Here is a 25,870-nt window from a genome sequence, read left to right as displayed (position 1 = left end):
TGCAAAGTTGCTCAAAAGTTGCTGACAACTTTTGAGCAATTTTTGCAAAATTTGCAAAATTGCAAATTTAAAGACCAAACTTGGTCCATACCTAAAGTAAGTGATCCAACATGGATCTAGATATTAAAAACAATTAAAAACCTAGAATCCTATGCATTTTTAGGCTTATTGATCATATTTGGCCTTAGTTACCTGGGGGCTTTTAATTTTGCCTAATCCTAGAACTAGGCCTTACAATTGGATCAATCTTACGTAAGTAGACTATTTAGGATCCTTAGGTGCCTTTTTTGATGAATCTAGAGTGGGTGCTTCTGCACCAATTATGTTCCACCTCCACATCACAATAGGCCTAATATGCTCCTCATAAAACCCCAATGTAGGATCCTTTGCTGCAACAATTCTTTACGTCTTCCCCAACATGTTGTCAATAGTCTCATATATCTCTTCCAGACTAGGAGTGTCAATATCAACATATCTAATGACATCTACAATAGGTGCTATGACAGAACAAATATATTTGCAAGATGCAAAGAAGAGTTAAAATCAGAATTAGAAATTAATTTTTTTAAGTTAGTATGAAAATCAACAAGCAAAAGACTAACATTAAATTTAAAAAGCAATGACTTACCTCATTGTGGACCACCATCTCTCATCAAAGATGCTTTGCTTCACTGCTTTTCTTTCAAAGGGCTTAGAATTGGACCATCGTCCCCACTCCGGATTCACCACCATCAATTGGAGGGCCTCATACACCTCAGTCATTGTCTCCATCAAGATGAAGTATGTGCAATACCTATAGAGACAATTTTAAATGAAAATAAATTTAAACATTAATGATTAAAAACATCACATGTAAGTTTGTAACAATTATAAATAAAAATAAACTTAAAGTTAACTAAAGTAAACTATAATTAAAATTGACATACCTTGTTTTGGTTGGTTTTAGGAACTCCTTCTTAGAGGACCTGAATAGAGCAAGTGAAGTGTGGTGGTTGGATATAAAAATGCACTTCTCTAGCTTTTAACACCGCCTATTTCACCCATTCAATCATCCCTATCTCCTTCAATGCATTGTTTAATGCAGGGTCCATAAGATGTGCCTATAAGAACCCTTTATCATCAAACCGCCTGATTTGCACACAGGTGCAAAATTTGTGATAACTTGTACTACACTAGCCGACGCAACCTCCTCTATGACATTTCTCAAAATGGTGAATTGAAATTCTGCATCCTTCTTCTTTCTTGAGCAATCTATGGCTTTCAAAAAATAAGAGCCAACAGGGGATGTGACAATGATATTGATGAGTGGACAATGTCTAACATTGGTCCACCCATCCATCACAATCGAGTAGCCCATCTTAACCGAAGTACGTTCCATATCCTCAAACAACAAAGCAACCCTAGAGTACTCTTCATCTAGGATGGTTGGTTCGTAGCTTATGCTCACCAGGGGGTACAAATGAGGGATTCATATTCAATATATCTTTTATCATTTGTTTAAAATAAGTAGAATGGGTTACATGATATGGGATACTATTAGCAATAAAGAATCTACCAATGGATGTCTCACTCTTTTCCTTTGCTTGTGCATGAAACATTCTTTCCACTGAGCTCTTCTCACCACTACCCATCTTCCTCTTCCCTCTAGACTCATTAGGGATGCCACTAGTACCCATAGTGGATGACATATGTCTAGATGATTGTGACTGAATAGATGGTGATGTCACTGTCAAATTTTGTCCCTCCATTTAAGCCTCTAAGTGCAATTTTTGACATTCTAATCTTTGTGCATCAGTCAAGTTAGGACAAACTTTGACTCCATGGCATGGAACACCTAAAAAGTGTGACTTCACCCTTGTATAGCTGCCCCCACAATCATCAAGAGAAACATGACAATCCCACACCCTAGTCCCTACTGCATTCTTTTTATCTTTTGGCCTAGGTGTGACAAATTGGAGAAGAGGTTTTTTTCCTATTGAAAGGACCTTTTGTAAAAATGGTGGAAGGGCATTTAAACAAATCAATTTTAGGATCAACTCCTTTCCTAGTCCCACTACTAGCAATATCACCCCCAACCACATTTTCCTCCTCATCACCACTACCACTAGTACTTCCACTGATGCTTATCGTTCTTTGTTTTGAGATTTAAATATGCAATGGAAATATGAGCTGAAACAACGGAATTTTTTTAAAAAAAATTAGACTTTTCAAGTTGTAGATCTATTTTAAAAATGGAAAATGGAAGGATAAAGAGTTTCATACTTGGTGCACTATAGAGGAAGCTCAAATCCCTACTCAAGCTCTTGGAAGCAAAAAAAATCACCTCCTCTTTCTTGCAAAATGAAAACCCCAACTAGCTGCACACACTCCAACTTCACAAACAAAACCAAACAAATGACAAAACAACCATAATGTTGTCTTTTTTAACCTTTTAGGGGATCTGGAGGGGTGGGGCCCACTTGGGCGAGCAAGTTAGAATTCAAATGTTTATGCATTTTTGTTTAACTTTTTTCTTTTTGCTCTACAAAAACTGGGGATGGCCAATCGTCCCCGGTGTTGGTTCCCAAAACCACAGATTGGAAATCCAAGAGCTTGTTGATTCTCTAATTGGATTCCACAATCAGTTTTGGCCAACCAACAAGAATCACCTTGATTCCCCTGCACTTAAGGCTTTGCTACACCTAGGCGGGTAAACCTTCACCTCAAAAGTTGACTGCTTGGTTCGAAGCTTTTCTATAGCGAATTTAAGCTTTGCGAGTTGTTTGGTTGGCAAGGTCGTCAAACTTGATCAAAATGAGATTGAATGCTGAATGTTTGAATTGAATGGATGTTTTATATAATATTTGTCAATAATGGATTTGATACTTGTAAGAAAGAATATATAGATTTTCTGACTTCAAATATAAATCCAATAATAATACTTCAATGATTCAAAAGACCAGTGCCTTTGCTTATTTGGGCAACAGAGTCAACTGCAATGAAGATTTTCACGTACAACTTTATAAAATTCTATGCACATACTGTCAACAATTTAATAATTAAGATGCGACAAATCAAATATATATGCAATCTTAAATTAGTCCAGATTGCACTTTAACTCCTAAGGTAGGGAGACAAACTGGATATAAACATGGAAACAATTCAATATTTCACTATATCTATAATGAATCATGATCGAATTTAAAATGCCATAAATAAAAATTAATTATGAATCATAATTTTCGCTAACACCACCTTTTCATATTGATAATTGACCAGATTGTATTATTGCAGAACTCCTGTTCTCTGTCAACATGGATTCAACTTTTGAGGATGAGCTTTATGTGATCTCTCTTGCCATCTATCATGATCAACATGCCTGGGGAATTTGTATTCTGTTTCAAGGCTCTCCTCCATAAGTGGTAGCATGTGATACTGCTCTCAATATTATTTCTGTGCGTGGCTATCCACTTTGTCTCTCCTCAGACGATACCGGTGACCACAAATGATTATGAGCACGGATTTTCTATTGTGCCTGAATTAAATTTCCATCGATACACCTTTAAAATATTCTCAGATGTATTATTTCCTCCTATCAACCGTTATAGCATCCAGCTGAAAACCCTCTAGAAGTCCTGATATGGTGCTTCGCATATCTTCCCGATACTTGTTATACTTGCATGTCCATGCTATATGCAATTTCAGAGCCGTCCAAGATTTTTCTTTTGTTTGAATACAACCTTGCTCAAATCTGTGAATTTCAGATTCGCTTGTCATGCACAGACACTTGCTTCCTATCATTCATTAATAACAGTGACGAAAGATATGTGGCACTGTAAAACTCTGTGATGGTGGTTTGTTGTTACTTCCATTGGTTTACGTTCTCTTAAGCCCCGAATAACATATGATATTGTTGTCTTTGTTATTTTCACTTATTTAACACACTTAGTTGATATTCTGATATCAATATTTTGATGCTGCCGTCCTTGGGTAATACTCATTGGGAGATGTCTTTAAGGAATGCAGCGACTTCTTAGTGCAGGCCTCATATTATGATCAAGCTTTAACTCTACTTCAAGTGCACCATTCTTAGGTCTTTTGGCAGCTGTAACCTCTCCTTGCATGGTTCAGGATTTTGCCCCTAGATTTGCCTTTTCCAGTTCTTCTATTTTCTTTTGAATCCTTTTCATATGTCTTTTGTGGGTAGAAGGATCCTGTTTTATCGAACTTCATTCTTGTGCAATCTGTAGTACGCCATTTTGATCACCCATGCTATTTGATAATGAAAGTTATATTGTTGTTGGCAATATGCACCTGTACATTAGGAGTTGACTTCAGAACATTGAGACTAGCATATATTTTTAGCTTCTTGGTTCTGAAGCTTTGCAGCTGAAGTTGCTAATGATCCCTGCATTAAATGATCAGAATGTACACCACTGGAACCAAAAGGATGATTCACCGAGGAAATGCCACTGTCTTTGATGCTCAACACTGATAGTTTTAATCAGCATTAAGGAATGTTCAGGTATATCAATAATATCAAAATAATTAGGAATCCCAAGAGAAATTAGATCAACAGGAGTATTAAAAGGCTCTGCTGTTTCCTTTCTGGCATATCTTGTTTCCAGATTGGATTCTCCATCAAAATTAATTATCTGAACATATGCAATTCCACTAGGATCAATTGTCTCTAACAAACAATGTCATATATATATATATTGTTGTCTACCATCTCTTTTTTGATTTCTTTCTTCATAGTTGTAGAATGGTCATGTCTCTACATCATTGTCATTGCTTTTCCTTTGGTTTTTACATCAAGTACTGAATAATTGATAAATATATATACATATATCTTCAGATACTTCAAATAACATCAATGACATTTTCTTCAAGCAGTAATGCTCCTCAAATGGAAATGTCAAAACTTTTGCAAAAAATGTGGGCTCCATCAGTGGTTCTTGCTGGGGACATGTCTCCTATAGGCATAATGAGATACCAGCTATATCTGGAGAAGCAGACTGAGCATCGATGCAAGGTGAAATTGGGTGGCCCTAGGCTCCCCTAAAAATGAACATTGATTCTTTCCCTCTATCGAACACCCGATTCTAATCATGTAACAACTCACTCCAAGTCATGGAATGCTTTTCCTTTATCATTTCAATCTGCTGCCCATATATCAAAACTGTATTAGGTGCACCATCCTCATAGATGATAGTTATTGGTTCTACTTTATCAATGTAGTCTTTAGGATCTGATTTATGTCCTTTCTTTGTGAAGTCTTTGCTGAATGGAAGATCCCTATGTATTTGATCAATCATACCTATGTCAAAATGATTTCCCTTTGTTTGATTTTCCTTTTGCACACAATCTGCCCCATCTTCAAGATGCTTCTCATTACAAGCAGTTTTCAAAGATGGCTAACATTCATATGATATTACTTCCTTTTCATTAAAAGTTTTATCAGATGGGACACTTGGGAAGGTTTTCAAAACCATGCTTATCTTCACATGTTTGATGCAACTCCTGCTCATAGGATGAACTGAAAGACATCTCACCTTCTAAATCCATATGATGAGTTTCATCAACTTCAAAATTAGGATTGTTATCTTCATCATGATGCTGATGGATTTGATTGCATAGAAGATCCTCTTCAAACAATGGGTTTAGGAACATAGAGAATTCAGACATACCTTCACGAGAGCTTTCATCCGGATCATCAGACGTTTCATCAACAAGACTAATATCTTTATTATCTTTTGAAACTTTCTGATGCTTATACATTATATGCAGTTCTATTTCATTTTCACTATATGATTCTTGTGAATTACTACCTCCTTCATCCATTACCCTTCGAGAATGCACTGATCCATCAACTTGCTCACCATGGCGAATCGAGAAAAAAATTGTACCATTTCTTTCAATATGTTTTTGATTTTCCAAATCTAACAAAGCTGAAATCTCTTTCACACTGAGAGAATCCTCTTCCTCATTTTTATATTCACCGTCATCTGTTGGCACATGAGTATCAGCATGGGTAGATTCTCCTTCAGACTGACAAAAAACTTCTTCATTCAAATCTGAAAGATCATTATATTCTTGTAGTACTTCGGTATATCTTTCTTCATCTCCATTACCTTCTTCCAATATCTCAAAAAGAAGCTTAAAATTGTGGCCACTTGGTGAGACTCCCAACTCAAAACATTTCTTTATAAATTCCACGTATGGGGGCGTGCTGTTTGATGGTATCTCATGATAAATGTTTGTCATCCTCATGTACAAATGCACTGAAGACTCCCTTTCAAATCTCTCCAAACTGAAAAAGGCAGAAGTGGAGACATGTCAAGATCTTCCATGCTGCAGTTTTGATCTTCATATTGTTCATAACTCATGTCATCTTCCTCGCTTGCATCATGAAATTCATACAAGAACCATTGTTTGAAATCCTTCCAAGATGAGATACATTGTGTAGATAATGATTCATATTCTTTTCTCGCATTGTCTTTTAATGTCCTGGCAAATAGCTTCATCACGTGATCTTCTGCACAGATTTCATAATTATCTACAAATGTATAAAACTTATCCAAATGCCGAAGTGCTGATTCATCCCATTCTCCATGGAACTTTGGTACAAGTTCTGAAGGTTTTTGGGATAACTTGCTAGGTTCGTAACCAAGATTGCTGAAATCCAATGGCCTGATACCATCTGGAATAAAAGGCTTTCTCTGAAACGATCCATACATTTGAAAAAACTACCCACCATCTCCTTTTGAGTCTTCTCCTTTAGCAAAGTTACCAACTAAAATTTTGTAGAATAGAGTCACCACCTCCTTAGAGGAATATATTGATTGTTGATCTTCCGAGTTCATGCTTCCAGCAAATTGCGCTTCCAAACAAATTCATAGAACCGTTCTCTAATTTTGGTTTGCGAAATTAGAAATTCTAGGTAACTTCATATATATTGTGAGCAACTCTCCCCAGCAAAGTCGCCAATCTTTTGGTTCCCAAAACCACAGATTAGAAATCAGAGAGCTCGCCAATTATCCAACAGGATTCCACAATCAGTTCTGGCCAACGAATGAGAATCACCCTGATTCCCCTATGTTGGAATCACTGTCGTTGTTACACCAAAAGCTCGAGCTGTCACTGAATGTCACAACAACCAGAAACAAGGATCCACGACAGGTGGTTAAGCACATGTCACAAATCCATCGATCTATGCTGAACGATCACCTAGAGGGGACGGAGGCACCGACCTCCAAACAATCCCCCCTCAGTATGACCCAAGGGATTTGAACCCATAACCCAGCGCTCTAATACCACTTGTTCGAGTCATTGTTGCCGTTACACCGAAAGCTCGAGTTGTCAATGAACGTCACAACAACTAAAGACAATGATCCATAGTAGGCGGTTAAGCACATGTCACAAATATATCGGTCTATGCTGAACGATACCTTCACCTAGAGGGGACGGAGGCACCAACCTCCCAACACCCTGCACTTTAGGTTTCGTTACACCTTAGCGGGTAAACCTTCACCTCAAAACGCTGACTGCTTGGTTCGAAGCTTTTCTATAGTGAATTTAAGCTTTGCGAGTTCTCCGGTAAGCAAGGTCCTCAAACTCGATCAAAATGAGAGAGATTGTTGAAAGTTTGAATTGAATGAATGTTTTGTATAATATTTGTTAATAATGGATTTGATACTTGTAAGAAGGAAAATATAGATTTTCTGACTTCAAATATAAATCCAATAAAATACTTCAATGATTCAAAAGATCAGTGCCTTTGCTTATTCGGGCCAACGGAATTAATTATAATGAAGATTTTCTTGTACAACTTTATAAAATTCTACGCACATATACTGTCAACAATTTAATAACCAAGATGTGACAGATGAAATATATATGCAATCTTAAATTAGTCAAGATTGGACTAACTCCTAAGGTAGGGAGACAAATTGGATATAGACACGGAAACAATTCAATATTTCACTATATCTATAATGATTGAACTTAAAATGCCATAAATGATCCAATCTACTTATCTGACATTCAAATTGCTTGTAGAATTTAAAAATGATTATAAAGGACGAATCAACTGCAGTTTAAATCTCCATGCCTTTTAAATAAACAAAATGACATTTTATTTATTATTGAAATATAATATGTGAATTTATATTACAAAGTCATATTTTAAGCTCCTTATTCCTCCATACAAATATTCTTCTTATAAATACTTCTCTGATGTCTGTCTTCTGTCTGTTCTCCAATTGTTTTCTTACCTCTATTTATATCCCTTTTTACCTAAGAGATGTGACCTTTTAAATGAAAAATCTCACGTCTTCAAAAGTAATCAAACATTTTTATTTTTAAATAGTTTCTTTTTTATTTGGGTTATTTGTAGCTTTCTATTAATAAAATTTAATAACGAATCATAATTTCACTAACACTACCTTTTCATATTGATAATTGACCAGATTGTATTATCACAGAACTCCTGTTCTTCGTCAACATGGATGCAACTTTTAGGGATGAGCTTTATGTGATCTCTCTTGCCGTCTATTGTGATCAACATGCCTGGGGAATTCGTATTCTGTTTCAAGGCTCTCCTCCATAAGTGGTTGTAGCATGCACTCTGAATATTATTTCTGTGCATGGCTATCCACTTTGTCTCTCCTCAGACCATACTGGTGACCACAAATGATTATTAGCATGGATTTTCAGTTGTGCTTGAATTAAATTTCCATCGATACACCTCTAGAATATTCTCAGATGTATTATTTCCTTCTATCAACTGGCACAGCATCCAGTTGACAACCCGCTAGAAGTCCCGATATGGTGCCTGACATATCTTCCTGATACTTACTATACTTGCGTGGCCATGCTATAAGCAATTCCAGAGCCGTCCAAGATTTTTCTTTCGTCTGAATACAACCTTGCTCAAATCTGTGAATTTCATATTCTCTTGTCATGCACAGGCACTTCATTCCTTTCATTCATTAATAACAGTGATGAAAGATATGTGGCACTTTAAAACTCTCTGATGGTAGTTTGTTGTTACTTTTATTGGTTTACGTTCTCTCAAGCTGTTGATAACATATGATATTGTTGTCTTTGATATTTTCACTTATTTAACACACTTAGTTGATATTCTGATGTCAATATTTTGACGCTGCCGTCCTTGGGTAATACTCGATGGGAGATGTCTTTAAGGAATGCAGTGACTTCTTAGTGCAGGCCTCATATTACGATCAAACTTTAACTCTACTTCAAGTGCACCATTCTTAGATCTTTTGGCAGCCTTGCATGGTTCAGGATTTTGCCCCTAGATTTGCTTTCTCCAGTTCTTCAATTTTCTTTTGAATCCTTTTCATATTTCTTTTGTTGGTAGAAGAATCCTGTTTTATCGAACTTCATTCTCGTGCAATCTGTAGTACGTCATTTTGATCGCCCATACTATCTGATAATGAAAGTTCTATTGTTGTTGGCAATATGCACCTGTACATTAGGAGTTGACTTCAGAACATTGAGACTAGCATACATTTTTAGCTTCTTGGTTCTGAAGCTTTACAGCTGAAGTTGCTAATGGTGTCTGCGTTAAATGATCAGAGTGTATACCACTGGAACCGAAAGGATGATTCACTGAGGAAGTGCCACTGTCTTTGATGCTCAACACTATCAGTTTTAATCAGCGTTAAGGAATACTCAGGCATATCAATAATATCAAAATAATTAGGAATTCCAAGAGAAATTAGATCAACAGGCGTATTAAAAGTCTCTGCTGCTTCCTTTCTGGCATATCTTGTTTCCAGATTTGATTCTCCATCAAAATTAATTATCTGAACATATGCAATTCCACTAGGATCAATTGTCTCTAACAAAACAATATCTCATGGAATTGTTTCATTTTTATTTATCTTCAAAACTCCACCTGCTCTTACATTCTTCCATATTTGCATATGCTCCCATGTTTTATCAAACTACGCTAAATAATTGCTGCGTATAATATATATATTGTTGTTATTACAATAATAGATAAGTCCTCTATTATTAGTTAATGGTTATCTATTGTAAATATCAAGTTAGCTTTAGTTAGCTTTCGCTTTTCTAACTTTATCTGTTAGAATAAAATATTTCTATTCTTTTTTATAGTTTCCTAAGGAAACATCGCTTTATTCTTTTGTATAAATTGACCTTTCGGTCTTTGTTAATAGCAAACAAGTATTTACCAATTACTTCCGTAATATGGTATCAGAGCCTAGACTTCAAATTTTTTCACATTTTTTATAATTTCTTTCAAAATTATCTACTCCAATTTTTTTTTCAAAATTCTTTTTGAAGTCTTTTACGTGCTCCATAATACCTAGTCACAGCTAGGGTTTTGGAGACAAATCTGCAAATTTGTTTGAAAAAAAGGCGTATTTTCTTGGGCTTTTTTTTTGAAAATTGCAATTTGCAAATTAGTGATTTCTTGGGCGTTATTTTTTCTTGGGTGTTTTGGTCTGTGCTATCTTTGCAAAAACGCCTTTGTTCTAGAACAAATTGTGCATCTTTTTGCCTGCAAATGTCATTTTTTCTGCCATTTTTACCTCCATGGCTGCTGACTGCATTTTTTTTGAAATCCTAATTTCTGAGTTCGAAAAATATTTTTTCAGATTCTTGGAGGGTTTTTCGAGAGCTCAACAGGGTTGTCTGTTTTTTCCAGGTACTTCGATTTTCGTGCATCAATTTTCGAGCCAGTGGATCTAGAAAACAACATATTCCTTCTAGGTTTTTCGAGCTCTCTTCTGGGTTACTCTCTGATTTTTCTGGGTCTTTTGTTTTTTTGCCTCCAAGAACGTGCCTTCGCAGATTTTTCACAATTTTTCATTGAAAAATGTGCCATGGCATCTCTGACAAACATTCTGCTCAAGCATAACTCCAAATTCAATGGTCGAAATTATGGCACCTGGAAGCAACGGATCATTGCGATTTTTGATTATTGGAACACCGATCAACTTGTCTAGGTGTTATGAAGCGTCCGACTTCTCCAGGTCCTGATCAAGATACATGGGATCTGAATAATCGAGAGGTAGTGATGCTTCTCAAATTATCCATGGCTGATGATCAACTTTCTTAAATTCTATCCGGCAAGACAGCTGGCGAGATCTGGACAAATCTCAAAAGTCTTCATGAGACTTCTAACAAAAGCAGAACCTTCTTTTTGAAAAACACTCTGATTTCTATTGTCATGGATGAGCGCACCTCACTCTAGGCACACCTGAATCGGATTCAGGAAATCCGTGATCAGTTACTTGCCATCGGTCACAAGATGGAGGAAAAGGATATTGTGGTTATCACTCTTCGGAGTTTACCAAAATCCTATGAGCATTTTATTGAGACTCTCAACATCACATCTTTTGGTGTTGATTTGAAGTTCATTGATCTCTGCACATTGCTGCTTTAGCAAGATCGATGGAAACAATAGTTTGGTAGTAGCTCCAGTTCCACCTCCATAGAGCAAGCCTTTGCTTTGAAATCCTTTTAGAAGGATAAAAACAAGTTGCAGCAGCCATCTCAGCAGAAGACTTTTGCTCCAGCATTAGATGGTTCTCGAAAGAAGAACATTCAATGCAACTACTGCCACAAGTTTGGACATATGAAAGTTGAATGTCGGAAACGCTTAGCTGCACAGTCTAAGCAATCAGGTTCGTAGCCCAAAGCAAACAGTGCAGAGCATACTGAGCAGGTAGAATTTTCCTTTTACGCTTTCGTGGCTAAAATACCTGCAGATCATGTGAAGTCGTCTGCTTGGTACATTGATTTAGGTGCCTCTCGTCATTTCACTCACCGTAGAGAGTGTTTTACTGACTACCAACCTTATTCAGATTTTGTTATTTTTGGTGGCGGAGAAGAGTACACGTTTGTCGGTAAAGGCAACATTTAGATTCAGTCTGTTGTGAGGAATCTCATATTCCTTGATGTGTACTACATTCCACGGTTGGAACTAAATCTACTCTTAATCAGTCTGTTGCTGCGACATTCTTTGCACTTGGCAGTCACCTTCAGTTCACATTAGTGCACCATCACTGATCGGGCGACTAAGTCTATTGTTGTAGTGGGTCTTGAGGATCATGGTTTTTTCAGACTTACTGATTCTGGTGATTCTCAGGACTTAGCTATGGCTGCTCGGTAGTCTTCTGTTAGCACACTTTGGTATCAGCGATATGGGCACTTAAATGTGCATTATCTCTCACAGCTTGCTCGGGATGAGCTTGTTCTTGGATTGCCAAAGATTCAGACTCAACAGCTTGGAGTTTGGGAAACATGCTAGGCTGGGAAGCAACATTGCACACCTTTTACCAGTGATGACTCATGGCGAGCTTCTCAGGTACTTTAGCTTGTACATGTCGATATCAGCAGCCCTATGGCCACTCCTGTTCTTGGGTCCAGGTATTTTTTGTTGTTTGTTGATGATTTCAGTAGAAAAAATGTGGGTGTATTTCCTTAAAAAGAAGTCAGATGCATTTCCTATATTTCAGAAGTTTAAACCTTTAGTTGAAAAAGAGTTTGGGAAATCAATTATTATTCTTAGATCAGACAATGGGGGGGAATTTTCTTCTAATGTTTTCTCTAGCTTCTTGGATACACATGGCATCAAACACTAGTTAACCACACCCCACATGCCACAACAGAACAGTGTAGTTGAATGTCGGAATAGGACAATCACCGAGATGGCTCGATCCATACTCGAACACAGATATGTTCCGAAGTAGTTTTGGGTAAAAGCAGTTAACACTGCAGTTTATTTGTTGAACTAGTCACCCACAGTCGCGGTCAAAGGTAAAACTCCGGAAGAGGCCTGGTTAGGTCACAAGCCCAAAATCAGTCACCTGAAGGTTTTTGGCTCCCTTGCTTTTGTTTGGATCCCTAATGCTTCATGCACCAAGTTGGATGCTAAGAGTCAGAAACTCATGCTTGCTGGATATAGTAGTCTTCACAAAGCCTACCGCCTAATTGATGTTGAGACATCTCCTCTTATCTACAGTTGTGATGTAGTCTTTGATGAGCAACGAGGACCTTTCATGCTTGTTTCTCCTGTTCCTAATCCAGCAGACCAACCTGTGCAGGCTCATGATTTGGGAGTTCGGCTTCCATTAGGTCTACTTGATGGGAGAGCTCTAGTAGCTCCTACAGCTCCAGTTATACCAGTAATACTTGTACAGACACCTCCAACTTCTATAGGATCACCTCACTTTGTAGATGCTTCACTTGAGTTTGATCTAGATTCTTCTAATGAGGATCCTGCTAATCAAGCATCTCCTGGTACTAATGTTGGTCATTCTCCTATCCAGCCTAAGTGGTGGGCTAAGAAACTTGCTGATCTTCGTGATGATGAGCTCATTGATGGGAGAACTGCTCAGAAAAAGAGAAAAACTACAGATTTTGTTAACTTTGCTCTCATGGCCAACATTCACAGTGTGTTTGAACCTCAAACATATTCCGTGGCTAAAGGAATTCCAGAGTGGGAATAGGCCATGACATCTGAACACTAGAGCCTGCTGAAGAACAACACTTGGGTCCTTTCTAATCTTCCACTAGGGAAGAAACCCATTGGCTGCAAATGGGTCTACAAAATCGAGTACAAATCGGATGGTACTTTGGATAAGTACAAAGCTCGTTTAGTGGCGAAGGGCTTTACTCAGCATCAGGGCATTGATTATGAGGAGACTTTGCTCCTACTATAAAGATGAGCACCATCAGATTAGTCCTAGCCATGGCAACACAGTTTGGCTAGAAGGTCCATCAGATGAACATCAAGAGTGCTTTCCTAAATGGTGATCTCCATGAAGAGGTCTACATGATGCAACCTCTTGGTTTCAAGGTTGCTAGTAAAGACCATCAGGTTCTTCGATTGGTAAAAGCTCACTATGGCTTGAAGCAGGCCCCTTGGGCATGGCACATAAAAATTGATAAGTACCTCAGTGATCAAGGCTTCAAGAGGAGTTCTTCAGACTCAAATCTGTACATCAAGACTACTGACAGTGACCTCATCCTTTTGGTTATTTATGTGGATGATCTGATCATCACTGGCAGTTCAGCATCTTTGATTTAGGGAATCAAATAGAATTTATGCTAATCTTTTGATATGACTGACCTTGGGCTCATGCATTATTGCTTAGGTGTTGAAGTTTGGCAACAGTCTTCTAGTATATTCATCTCTCAGTCCAAATATGCTAAGGCCCTGTTAGACAAATTTCGTATGCAGGATTGCAAACCTGCATCTACACCTATGGAGAAAGGTCTCAAGTTATCAGCAAAGTTTGATTCTCCTTCCTTTGATGATATTACATACAGGCAACTAGTAGGCAACCTCATCTACCTCTTTGCTACTAGGCCTGATATCAGCTTCGCATTTAGCTGTATTTCATGCTTTATGACAACTCCTAAGGCTAATCATTGGATGACAGTGAAGCGTGTGCTTCGTTATGTGAAGGGCACTTCAGATTATGGACTTCTGTACTCTTGAAATTCGAATCCTAAACTTAGTGGGTTCACAAATTCAGATTGGGCAGGCTCTATTGATGATAAATAGTCAATGTCTGGATATGTGTTCAGTTTGGGATGTGGTGCAATCACATGGACCAGTAAGAAGCAGCAGGTAGTTTCTCTCTCCTCTACAGAGGCTGAATATAGAGGGACTGTGAAGGTAGGATGTGAAGCTATTTGGCTTTGTTGGATGCTTGGGGATATGCATATGTCACTAGCAAGACCAACTACTCTATTTGTTGATAACGAAGGCGTTATCAAGTTGGCATGAAATCCAGTCTTCCATGAACGAACCAAGCATGTGGATGTTCACTGTCATTACATACGACAACTGGTTGAAGATGAGACTAGAGATTTGCAATATGTTCCTACCACAGATCAGACTGCAGACATTCTCACCAAGCCTCTTGGTTCTGATAAGTTTGTCAAATACAGAGGACAGCTTGATCTTCTAGATAGATTAACTATTAATGGAGGGTATTACAATAATAGATAAGTCGTCTATTATTAGTTAATGGTTATCTATTGTAAATATCTAGTTAGCTTTAGTTAAGTTTTGCTTTTTTAGCTTTATCTGTTAGAATAGAATATTTCTATTCTTTTTTATAGTTTTCTAAGGAAACATCGCTTTGTTCTTTTGTATAAATTGACCTTTCGGTCTCTGTTAATAACAAGCAAGTATTTACTAATTACTTCCGTAATAGTTGTTTACCATCTCTTTGTTGATTTCTTTCTTCATGGTTGTAGAATAGTCGTGTATCTACATCATTGTCATCACTTTTCCTTTGGTTTTTACATTTAAATACTGAATAACTGATAAATATATATACATATATCTTTAGATACTTCAAATAACAACAATGACATTTTCTTCAAGCAGTAATGCTCCTCAAATGGATCTCATCTCGTTTCTCTTCTTCTTGACGGCTACGTTCAACAAAGTTTCTTAGAGTTTGTTGCTGATGTTGCAACTTGCACCCTCTTAGTTTCGCAAGGAATGCTTGAGCAAATTGTTAAAGTTTTAGTCAATTTAGGATTTCTTTGTATGTGTGTCCATCATGAGATATAGTTTATTGTTATACCTATGTATATATATAACTATGATTGAAGTTTATTATTATATTAATTATCTAATTATCAATAGACATGTTTCATGAGGGACATGTCTATTCATTGCCTATTCTTAATATATAAATCTAAGAGGTCGTTGCATTTGGAAAATACACACCATATACAATGGCAGTACTTAGTACATTTGTAGTAGACCCAAATTTTTTAACATGGTATCAGAGCCATAATACAAACTTGGGTGATTTAAGGATGATTTTATTTACAATCACAAATTCTATGAAGCAACACGATCGAGCATGTGTGAGATCTTATTGCGTCTTGTAGTTTGGTGAAGGTGCTTAAGCAAGCTCGTGCAGTTTGGTAAAAGCAAAAATAAGCCTGTGCATGGTGTTCACGTTGGAGCCTATGAAACTATTAAATATTGGTGTCCACGTTGGATTTGAGTTTCATATCCCGTGCATATCCTTTCTGTGTGCAAATTGGAGTCAGTTCACACAAGCATCGGTTAGGTGAACACAAGCATCGGTTATGCTAGAGACCATCTATGAGCAATCAGCTTTTACGACATAACAAGTTCAACCACAAAAAGAATCAAGCAGAGATAGCGACGGTTTGGATTTTTAAGACCGTGCAATCAATAGTGGCATCGAGATCATTAATAATCAATGAAGAGAGTAAACTAGTATTAATGATATGAATGATATCTAATTTGGAAATGGGTTGAATGTCATAATTCTATGAGTATTTTTAATTGGAATTTAATGAGAGAACACCCTAGTCAATGTATAATCCAGTTAGTGAATTAAGAAGCGATAAAGGGAAGAAATAACAAACACTTGACCATTGAAGACTCGTCTTTGGGGAGGGAGGCCAAATAGGCACCGATTGGAAGGAGTAGGTGCAACAGTCAAGGGGAAATGAGCAGGATATAGGTCCCATGATAAATAGTACAAATTGGACACTTCCTACATGGAGAAGATAGAAGAATTGAGATATGACAGAGGAAGATAAAGAATCCACGGACTAAGAACAATGACAGGGAGGGTGCATGCGAGACGAGAAAGGGACTACTTAAAACTACACTCGGCGTGAAGACCAAGCAAAGGCTGGTGGGGTTGGAATGTCATGCCCAACTTTTATAAGGCAAAACATAACCAACAATTTTTTTTTTTGAAAGGGAAACTAAAGGGTAGTACACATAGGCCAATGCTTGATATGAATATTCTATTGAACTACGGGGCGTTTTAATTTTAACAACTCATGTTTTCACTAGGACATTAAGATATTATTTATTAGGTCATGGAGTTAGAGGTAATACTTAATAACATTTAGGAAAGCTTCAGCCATGTCTTAAGATACATGGGTAGAAAGATAGAACTCCAGGATATAGTTGCGGATACTTAATTCTTAGTTGGTGAAAGAGGATAGTTACATTCGGAATTCTAGACTTCAAGTTTCCAAGGGAGGTCACATTAGTTTTTTCTACATCCGTTGAAACTCTAAGCTATAACATAAGAGCCAGATGATGTTATCTTTTCGATTCTACATCCTATCCTAGTAATAAGTCATTACGTATATGAATATGAAGATGTTTTATAATTGTCTTAGATATTCCGATTTCAAGTCGTCTTACTATATATATACATAACCTTAACTTGCTACCTTCTATGTCCAATTCTATTTTGGTGTATAGATACTACTATTTTAATGAGCTTCTTACATTTTATCCTTTATGAACTTCAATTAAATCGATGTCTTACGACTAGGTATTCTAAATCAATTTTCAATTATTTATTCCCAAATTTTCTATAATGTATTATCCTTAACTAACCCTTCATCAATAATTCACATCTTAATAATCCAATCACTAAAACTAACTAGGCATACATGTCCCTAATAACTTTTGCTTATAACAAGAAATCTCCGCTAGCTTCTTTGATATTAATCCACATGCAAATCAACTTCTTTCCATGTAACTTACTACTAGTAGGATACTTTGAACTACAAACATTATGTTCATATTTCAAAATTTATAGATTTAGATAACATCAAGAGATATCAATGTTATCTTATATTTGAATATTTTTTAATTTCGCATTATTACTAAGTACCTACTTACTAACATAGATCCAATATCGTACTTATCTCACATATAAAAAAAAGTCATGTTGAATACATATATATTTTATTGCTAAGCTGAGATAATTTTCCAAATAAGCTCTATCTTATGATACCCTAACTAATCCCATCACCCAACTAAGAAACACACCATTATTATTTAATGAAATTAATGAGATATAAGAACCCAAATAATAATTACTAGCTATTTCCTAAATTTTAATCTTTTAAAAGACTCTACACCCATCCTATACTCTCCTACCTACTATCTTACCTTACCACACAAAATCCCCTTCACATTATCCATCCATAAATAATTATTCTAAATAAGAACTTACTCCCCACTTTATTTAAAACATTCCTACTTTACTAGCTCCCTCTTTCTACTAACTACTAACTTATCCTACTCTACTTCCCACCTCACCCTAACACACCTACTAATACATAAATTTATAAAGAAGATTTCACCCCTAAACATTACTAATTATCCATACTAAACAACATCTTCCTACCTTAAACTAGGCACTATCTCCCTTTTCCATGATTACCTACTCTTTTCCCATCCTAAGACTACATCCCCTTCCCAAGGCGTCTACTCACCTAGGATGATGCATTCCCTTTTACCAAAGATGGGGGCGCTTATGAAAAGTGGGTTCTGACTTATGTCAGCGCCTAGTCAACATCTCCCCATCCTTACATGCGCTCAAACTTTGCAAGGAGTATGTGGTGCCTAGGTAGGTGGTTTTGACTTATGTCAGAACAAAGGCAAGTTATTAGCCTTGTTCATATGCGCCCAAATGGTTTTTAAGGAGTGTGAGGTGCCTAGAAAGGATTTCTGACCCATGTCAGAACAGCATGCGCCCAAAAAGGTATTTAGAAGGGGAGGGCGCCATGTGGTGGCCACTGTCCCTTTAAAATGTTTGAAGCACATTGACTTCCCCCCCCACCTTTATGAAGATGGCGCCTAGAACCATATTTTATTATTATTGTTAAGTCCTTTTTTCTTTCCTTTGATAGGGATTTAGACTTATGTCTTGTCTTCTTTAGTTTACTTTATTTATTTATGCCTTGCAAGGGATTCTGAGAATATTCCCTTGAATATTTTATTGCTCTGTAATAGGCAGGGATTAATTTTCTCATTCCCATATATTTTCCAGAGAAGTAAAACATGCACCTACGACAACTTTTCCTATAGATTTTAGACTATGTTATGCTGAAGTTAATTTGCTTCTATTTCTACTATGAAATTTAGGGAATAGGGTTGGTGATATATTGATGTTACCCAATCTAGAGATTTATTGGTTTAAGCTAGCTCAAGTTTTAGCACACTAATGCACAAGATTTATTATAAATGTTTTCTACTATGACTTGGATTACATATGGAATTGCTTGTTACTGAGAACCAAATGAATCATTTCATATGATCTATTAGAAAAGCAAGAAATCTTATTTCCACTATAGCAATTACATAACAAAAGATCTTATAATGAAATCACTCAAATTTACATTAAATATTCATTACAATATCTCTCACATGAGGATTCCTTAGGGCTTATTGATGGAATACAAAATCTAAGCAAGAACAATGAGCCAATTTACATGACTTTAATATGGTTTCTCAAAATAACTTTTATTTTTACATGAAAACTATCTTTTCCTTCCTATACATCTATGATAATGATACAATTCTTCTTTTGTAGAGACAACTATTTACGTAATCCCAAATTTCTCTTTACACATTTACAACAATATACATTCAAAAGTAATCCCCTCACACATTACAAGGAACAATAATGGAAATTTGATATCACAACACGTTACAAGATGACATGGAAACGTTGGACTCTTCACAACACTTGACTCTTCAACCTTGCCAAGGTGAAACCCTAATCTCCTCATGGGATCTTTTCTCACAAAACTTGCAAAGCAACAAAAAAAACAACAAGGACCATGAGTGCTCTCCACCCAACCATAGGCCTCCAAAGAGACCACCCCCGCGCTAGGGGAACAAGGCTCAAACCGGGTTTCACATACAATCTTGCAAATGCATATACATTACATTTCAAAACTTTAACAATTTCATCCCAAAGATATTTCACAATGGTTCACCAGTGGAACCATAAACATAGGGTGAAGATGTGCTTTTCAAATGGAGATTTGCCATATCAAACAATACCTGCAATAAACAAATTTCATGCCCTTTCGGGGCTTTCACAATCGTCCTCCAAACATACTACCATCAGTTGTAGCTCTCTTGGAGCCCATACTCCATAAACTTTCTTTATACATCATACTTCCCTTATCACCCCCAACACGATATGAATGATTATGGCATACAATGGAGCCCATACTCCAAGGTTCTCAATACATTTTCAAGCCCAACTAACCCCTTCACCCTGGACTTCTCTTCCCTTCCCAAAGGATGAGTGAAGCCCTCACACCCATAACACTAATGCACAAAATCATGGAAAATCAAAAAGTAGAAAACAATGAAAATCCAAACTTCATTCTCATCACAACACAACACAACACGCTACAAGATGATACCACACATTTTCCTTACAATGGTATTCTCACTACCTACATTCTCATAAATGCAATACCAAGATTCAACTTCAAAATAGAAGTAAACTAACTACATGGCAAGAACACCAACTTTGAATCCCTTTGCAAAATTGGAAATAGAAGGTTGTAGAAGAGCTCCCTCCAAGCTTCCAAACCCTAAGAGTCTCTAAAGTTAGAGAGTGGGTAGACAACCCATTAATTTCATCCCCAGTCCTCTAAAAAGGATCCCAAAACCTTCACTATCTAAAAATGGTCATAACATGAGCTGCCTTTTCTTACACCCTTGTCTCCTCCTAAAAATGTAGCCTTGACCAACTAATAGAGTGTCGAAGAAGTCGTGTGACACTCCAATTTTCGAATTGCTTTGAAAGTGACTTGTTTGGAGGGTTCCCAAGGTCATCTAGGCCTACTAAAGGTTAGATTTAGATCCCCAACCCATAGTACTAACATGTGGGCACTTATTTTTCACCAAAGTAACCCCCTAGGACCACTTTTTGATCCTTAAAAGTCAATAGGAGGTTGGAATTCGAATTTCCCTTGATGGAGACTTCACATTACATTTTTCCATGTGAGGTTAACTTGGGTACTACATTGGGGTTGGGTTTAGGTTAGGTTACTTCTTGCCAAACCCTGAATGACATGTCATCTCCACATGGACAACACAAGTGTCAAGTGACACATTATAACACCACAATTCACAATGACATGTCTCTAATGTATTCATGAATTTAAATTTACTACACATGCATTCTCACATTTACAAAATAAATACATCACAATGAGGCTTTGAATCTTTCAAAGATTCGCCTTGGCTATGTTATGTTCACATGGGCTTGAGCCTTGGTTCCCCGTTAAACCCCATGGTCAAATTCCTGCACACTAACTCGAGCATTAGTAGTCCAAGAAAATCATGTAAGCAATAACTAAATATGTGCAATAAATCATTATCCCATTCAACATTAGGCTTGCATATCTCATCATTTCAAATTAACTTTCCCTTTCTTAATCATTTCAAACAAAGCATTCGAAATATTAAAATATCAAAATTTGCATATCACATTTAATATTTGGGTTCCATACTCCTTCCTTTCTAGTTAACTTACTTTTTCTAATAATTTTCACATAAAATGTTCAGAATACTATAATATCAAACTTTGCTCATTAACATTAAACTTTATTTGTATTTCAGTATATATTATAAGAGCTATATGCCTTGGATCTTTTCCTTTGAGAATGTTATTGCAGACAGAGGGAGATTGAGACTTGGAGCTTGACATTTCATTATGGGCAACCTTGAAAGAGAGGGAGCAAGATAGAGGATATAATTTAGTCAACCTTTGGTGATCTTGATCATATTGATTCAAAGGAAGTAAACCATGATGAGATGGATTCTCTAGTGATCAATAAATTGTCACAGTCGAAAGGACCATGATTCATACTTCGTGACCATGTGATTTTAATGGGCCTACACTCTGTATATATCATGAGGAATTGACGATTGCCAAATGATCATCACTTGTATTTGGAGAAGTTGTTGAAAGGTGATGATCTTACAGTAACTTATATTATGAGATCAAATAAATTGAGTAAATGGTTAATGCCTTGCATTTCAACATTTTGGAAGATCATTATTTAGAGTATTTGGTGAATATTGGATGTCGATATTCTGGGAGACCAATACTCTTGATATGAGATGTGATATCAAAACCTTATTCGAGTAATTGGTGAATATCATATGTTGATATTTTGGAAGACCAATACTCTTGATATCAAAATGTTGAATATCTTTTGATGAAAGATATTCTTATACTGAGGTAATAAATGGTCGTGTGTTTATCTTCCCTAGTTAAGAGGGAGTGTTGTTGTGTGGCAGCTTTAGTTGACTAAATTTTGTGCTATACATTTTGAGTAAGTATTATACTTAAATCATGAGAATATGCATCTTGTGAGACTTACAATTGAGTGCTTAGATGTCATTAAATTGACTGTCTTTGAGGAGTTTGTATAGATGCATATTGGGTGTGACGTAAGTATGTATTTTGTGAGGACTAACAACTAAGAGCTTAGATATCATCTCATTGATTATCTTTGGGTTGTTTGTATAAATGCATACTAGGTATTTTAATAACTAAGAGCTTAGATATCACATCCCATTGATCATCTTTGGGTTATTCAAAATATTGATTATCCTTTACCTTTGATTATCAAAATGTATTTATCCTTCTTGACTAAGAGGGAGTGTTAAAGTTTTAGTCAATTCATGATGTCTTTGTATATGTGTGTTCATCATGAGATATAAGTTTATTGTTATACCTATATATATATATAAAACTATGATTAAAGTTTATTGTTTTATTAATTATCTAATTATCGAATAGACATGTCCCATGAAGGGACATGTCTATTCATTGCCTATTCTTAATCTATAAATCTAAGAGGTCGTTGCATTTGGAAAATACATACCATATACAATTGTAGTACTTAGTACATTTGCAATAGATCCTCAATTTGCAGCAGATCCTCAATTGGGGAAACTCATGCAGAAGCCGGTGTGCCATGCGACTCACGTTCAAGGTGTCCCAAGCGATGTCCTTAGGACTTTGCTTGTATGGCTTCTCTCTGTGCGAATCTTTCAATCAACTTTTATTTTGGGCAGTACAAATCTGCACTGCCTTATTTCTGTACTCTCTTTTTAAAATTGGTCTATTTAGCATGTATTATTGCCTGCCTTAGTGGACATCCATCTTTTATGACATTGCCATTCTACCAATTTTCAGTGGTTTATGAAGTCATAATAGAGCTCTCTGGGTTGAGAGTTTTGCAAAACATCTGTGCATACAAAAGGACAAAAAGCTTGATAATTTCTTCCTTGTGATTGATGATTCTTCACACAGTTTTTTGTGTAATTTGCCTTTTCCTTTTATCACTATTAGTGTTTTGATCAGTTCATAGGAGATGGGCCGGAAGAAGGATTTATTCTAGATGATGCATCTTTCTTTTATTTTCCTAACCATGAGTTGACTCCTCCGTTGACACTAAGTTAACCTTTTAATAGTTGACTTCTGAGGAATGTATATTTTAAAGGGAATTTTGACACAGTTTGATTCATTGTTCTAGCGTGCAAAGGAGCTTGCCGAAAAGAGAAAAACAGCAGAAGTTATGTTTCAGATGGGTCAGCGTGCCTATGGAAAGGGAATGTACAATAAGGCAGTAGAGTTGCTAGAAGGTGCACTTTCAAATGTTCCTAAAGTATCTCTTGTAGGTGGCGAGGTGAGTCTATTTTTTCTCATTATTCATAAATCCTAATTATGTTTTGTATTAAGGGCACTAGTGATGGCACTCAATTAGGATCCATATCCTATTAGCAAGCTTTTTGTTGGACTCGCATTTTAAACTCCCAGTGGAAAGTCCAAATTACACTTTTTACGAGTTAATCAATTTGAGTCAGTGGATTTACAGGATACAATTTTATGTGCTGATATATTTCTGTACACAATAATGAATTCTTCAGGTGATCTCTTCGTATTATGTAAAATATGCAGAAATTTCTTAGTTGACGACTTCTGCAAGAAGAAAACAGTTGCTATTGAAATACCATATGGCCTCCTTAGAGTCATTTTGTAATAGACACTTATGCTATGAATGCAGATTCAGCTCTGGCTTGCTATGGCCTATGAGGCTCATAATCGTCATAGTGATTGTATTGCCCTTTACAAATTTTTAGAAAACACCCATCCAATTAAAGCCATTCGTCAAAAAGCTGCTGGTTTGCGTTTTATCCTTGAAGCACCAAAACTAAAAATTACAGAGGAAGAGATGGTCTCCATTCCTTTAATGGATTCAAATTATGACAGGTATAATCTAACTCCACACACCAAATTTTTAATGAACACTCCAAGTATTATTTGACAGTTACTGTCTGCTACAGTTTCAGAGTTTTGACTATAGGAATGATGTGAAATCATGTGCAACATGTTGGTGGTTACTTTTGTTCTATGTATTATCAGGTCTAAGGGATCATGGAGCCAGATGTATAGAAATAGGAGGAAAGCTACCATTGGGCGAGAAACTCCTCGCACAAAAGACTATTTTGAAGATTTTCTTGTTTGGCAACGTCCACAATGGGAGCGCAGTCCAATATTTTGGGTGGCAGTTGCTGGGTGGCTCACATTAGTTGGGGTGGCTCTCGTCTTTCAAGACTAAGCTTTTTTTGCTGCTTCATTGTAAGAGTATGGAGAATGCTTCATTGTAAGTTTGAATTTTTTTTTTTTTGATTTGCTTGTTGGGACCAATTATGAAGTAATTAACTAGAACCTATTTATTGTTTTTCTGGGATTGACTGATGATAGCATTGAATCAAATGCTCGAGAGTTTTTTGCAGGCATTCTTATTCATCATTTAATCGTAGAAGATTTGAGAAAGCAAACTCTGTATATATTATCATGGCTGGTCCTTGATTGCAAATAAATATATACTTGAGAAATGGATGATAAATCAAGTTTCAGGCTCATGTAAGGAAGCCTTTATGAATGATTAACAAGATCGAAGGCAACTTCAAAATTATTGAAGGTGGGTAACATCTCCAATTCGGCTACATGGGTGCTGTTACCATCAATTATTGACAGCCTTTTCTCCAGGGTAATGAGAACAAGAAGATAATAGTATTTATTATCAAATCATCTTTGACATCTAATTCATTTGTTGAGTATCTCTATGAATTGGTTGCAAGTTGACATCTGAACTGCAACCTTATTTTTTTGGGCAGTGTCTAGCAATTGGTTGGAAATAGGCAAAAACAAACTGCAAATTTGTATTAACCTTTTCATAGTCAAGTGAAGTCATGTATTTAATCTAATTTAAATTATAGCTTAATTTATGGCGATGCCATGGATTTATTTTGTTATGTGAGCCATTGGCAATTGTCTTATGATTTATCAATATTAATTTGAATTTCTATTCGAGGTGAGATGATTTGTAATGCTCTCTAAGAAGGGAGAAAAAAAAAAACATAAAAACTCGCCCTCTTTTTTTTTGATAGGTAATGGGCCAAAGCCTAGATTATTTATTATTTATTATTATTTGTTGACATTAATTATTAGTATGTTTTAAGTTTGAGCAGATTCGAACTTAAGACATCCCACATTAGAGGCTCACAATTTACCATTGTGTTATAGGCTCTTGCCTATAAAAACTTGCCCTCATTATTTCTGAGGAGGCCTTCCCTCATGCATGGGAGGCTGTTCTCACCTGCCAATCAATCAGGGCATTTATTGCTATTTTTTGTACTGAATTATATGGATACTTCAACCACTCGAGATGACATTGAGACTTCTATTTCGTAGGATCTCTTGGCAAGAGACACTAGAGTTCGTTCCTTCAAGCAAGCGGTTGTGTATGAGCCTACATTGCCAGGAGAAAAGTTCATCATCTTGTCCAAACAAAAGGCTTCTGGCACTGCAACTAAAGAAGGTGGAGGTAAAGGCCACTTTGCTGCCCTTATTGTTATTAAACCTAACCTTTTGATGGCCATGGCTATTGACAATGAAAAATGTAGGCTTAGAAATTTTGTGCTTTTTAAGCAGCTCAAGATGTATTTAAAGTTACTCTGTGTAAT

The 25,870-nt window shown here is 36.4% G+C and overlaps 1 protein-coding gene across 2 annotated transcripts in view; it reads left to right on the top strand.

The window, feature by feature from the left end:
• The window catches only part of LOC149547890 (Tetratricopeptide repeat (TPR)-like superfamily protein), a 60,039-nt gene extending 34,880 nt beyond the window's left edge, over positions 1 to 25,159 (top strand). Inside the window, exons 3-6 of one of the 2 annotated variants that reach the window (XM_089791939.1) lie at positions 23,374 to 23,526; positions 23,905 to 24,110; positions 24,264 to 24,504; positions 24,638 to 25,159. In XM_089791939.1, coding sequence (XP_089648065.1) covers positions 23,374 to 23,526; positions 23,905 to 24,110; positions 24,264 to 24,459 — 555 coding nt within the window. In that variant the 3' untranslated portion in view covers positions 24,460 to 24,504; positions 24,638 to 25,159. The remainder of the gene's footprint in view (positions 1 to 23,373; positions 23,527 to 23,904; positions 24,111 to 24,263; positions 24,505 to 24,637) is intronic. The other variant, XM_089791940.1, reaches the window with a different exon arrangement.
• Positions 25,160 to 25,870: the final 711 nt, after the last annotated feature.

The sequence above is a fragment of the Cupressus sempervirens genome, chromosome 7 (genome assembly GCF_028749045.1).
Source record: "Cupressus sempervirens isolate cs-2001-9-10 chromosome 7, ASM2874904v1, whole genome shotgun sequence".
NCBI classification, from domain to species: Eukaryota; Viridiplantae; Streptophyta; class Pinopsida; order Cupressales; family Cupressaceae; genus Cupressus; species Cupressus sempervirens.
The sequence above is the reverse complement of the archived record's forward strand: the minus strand, read 5'-3'. Positions and strand labels throughout refer to the sequence as shown.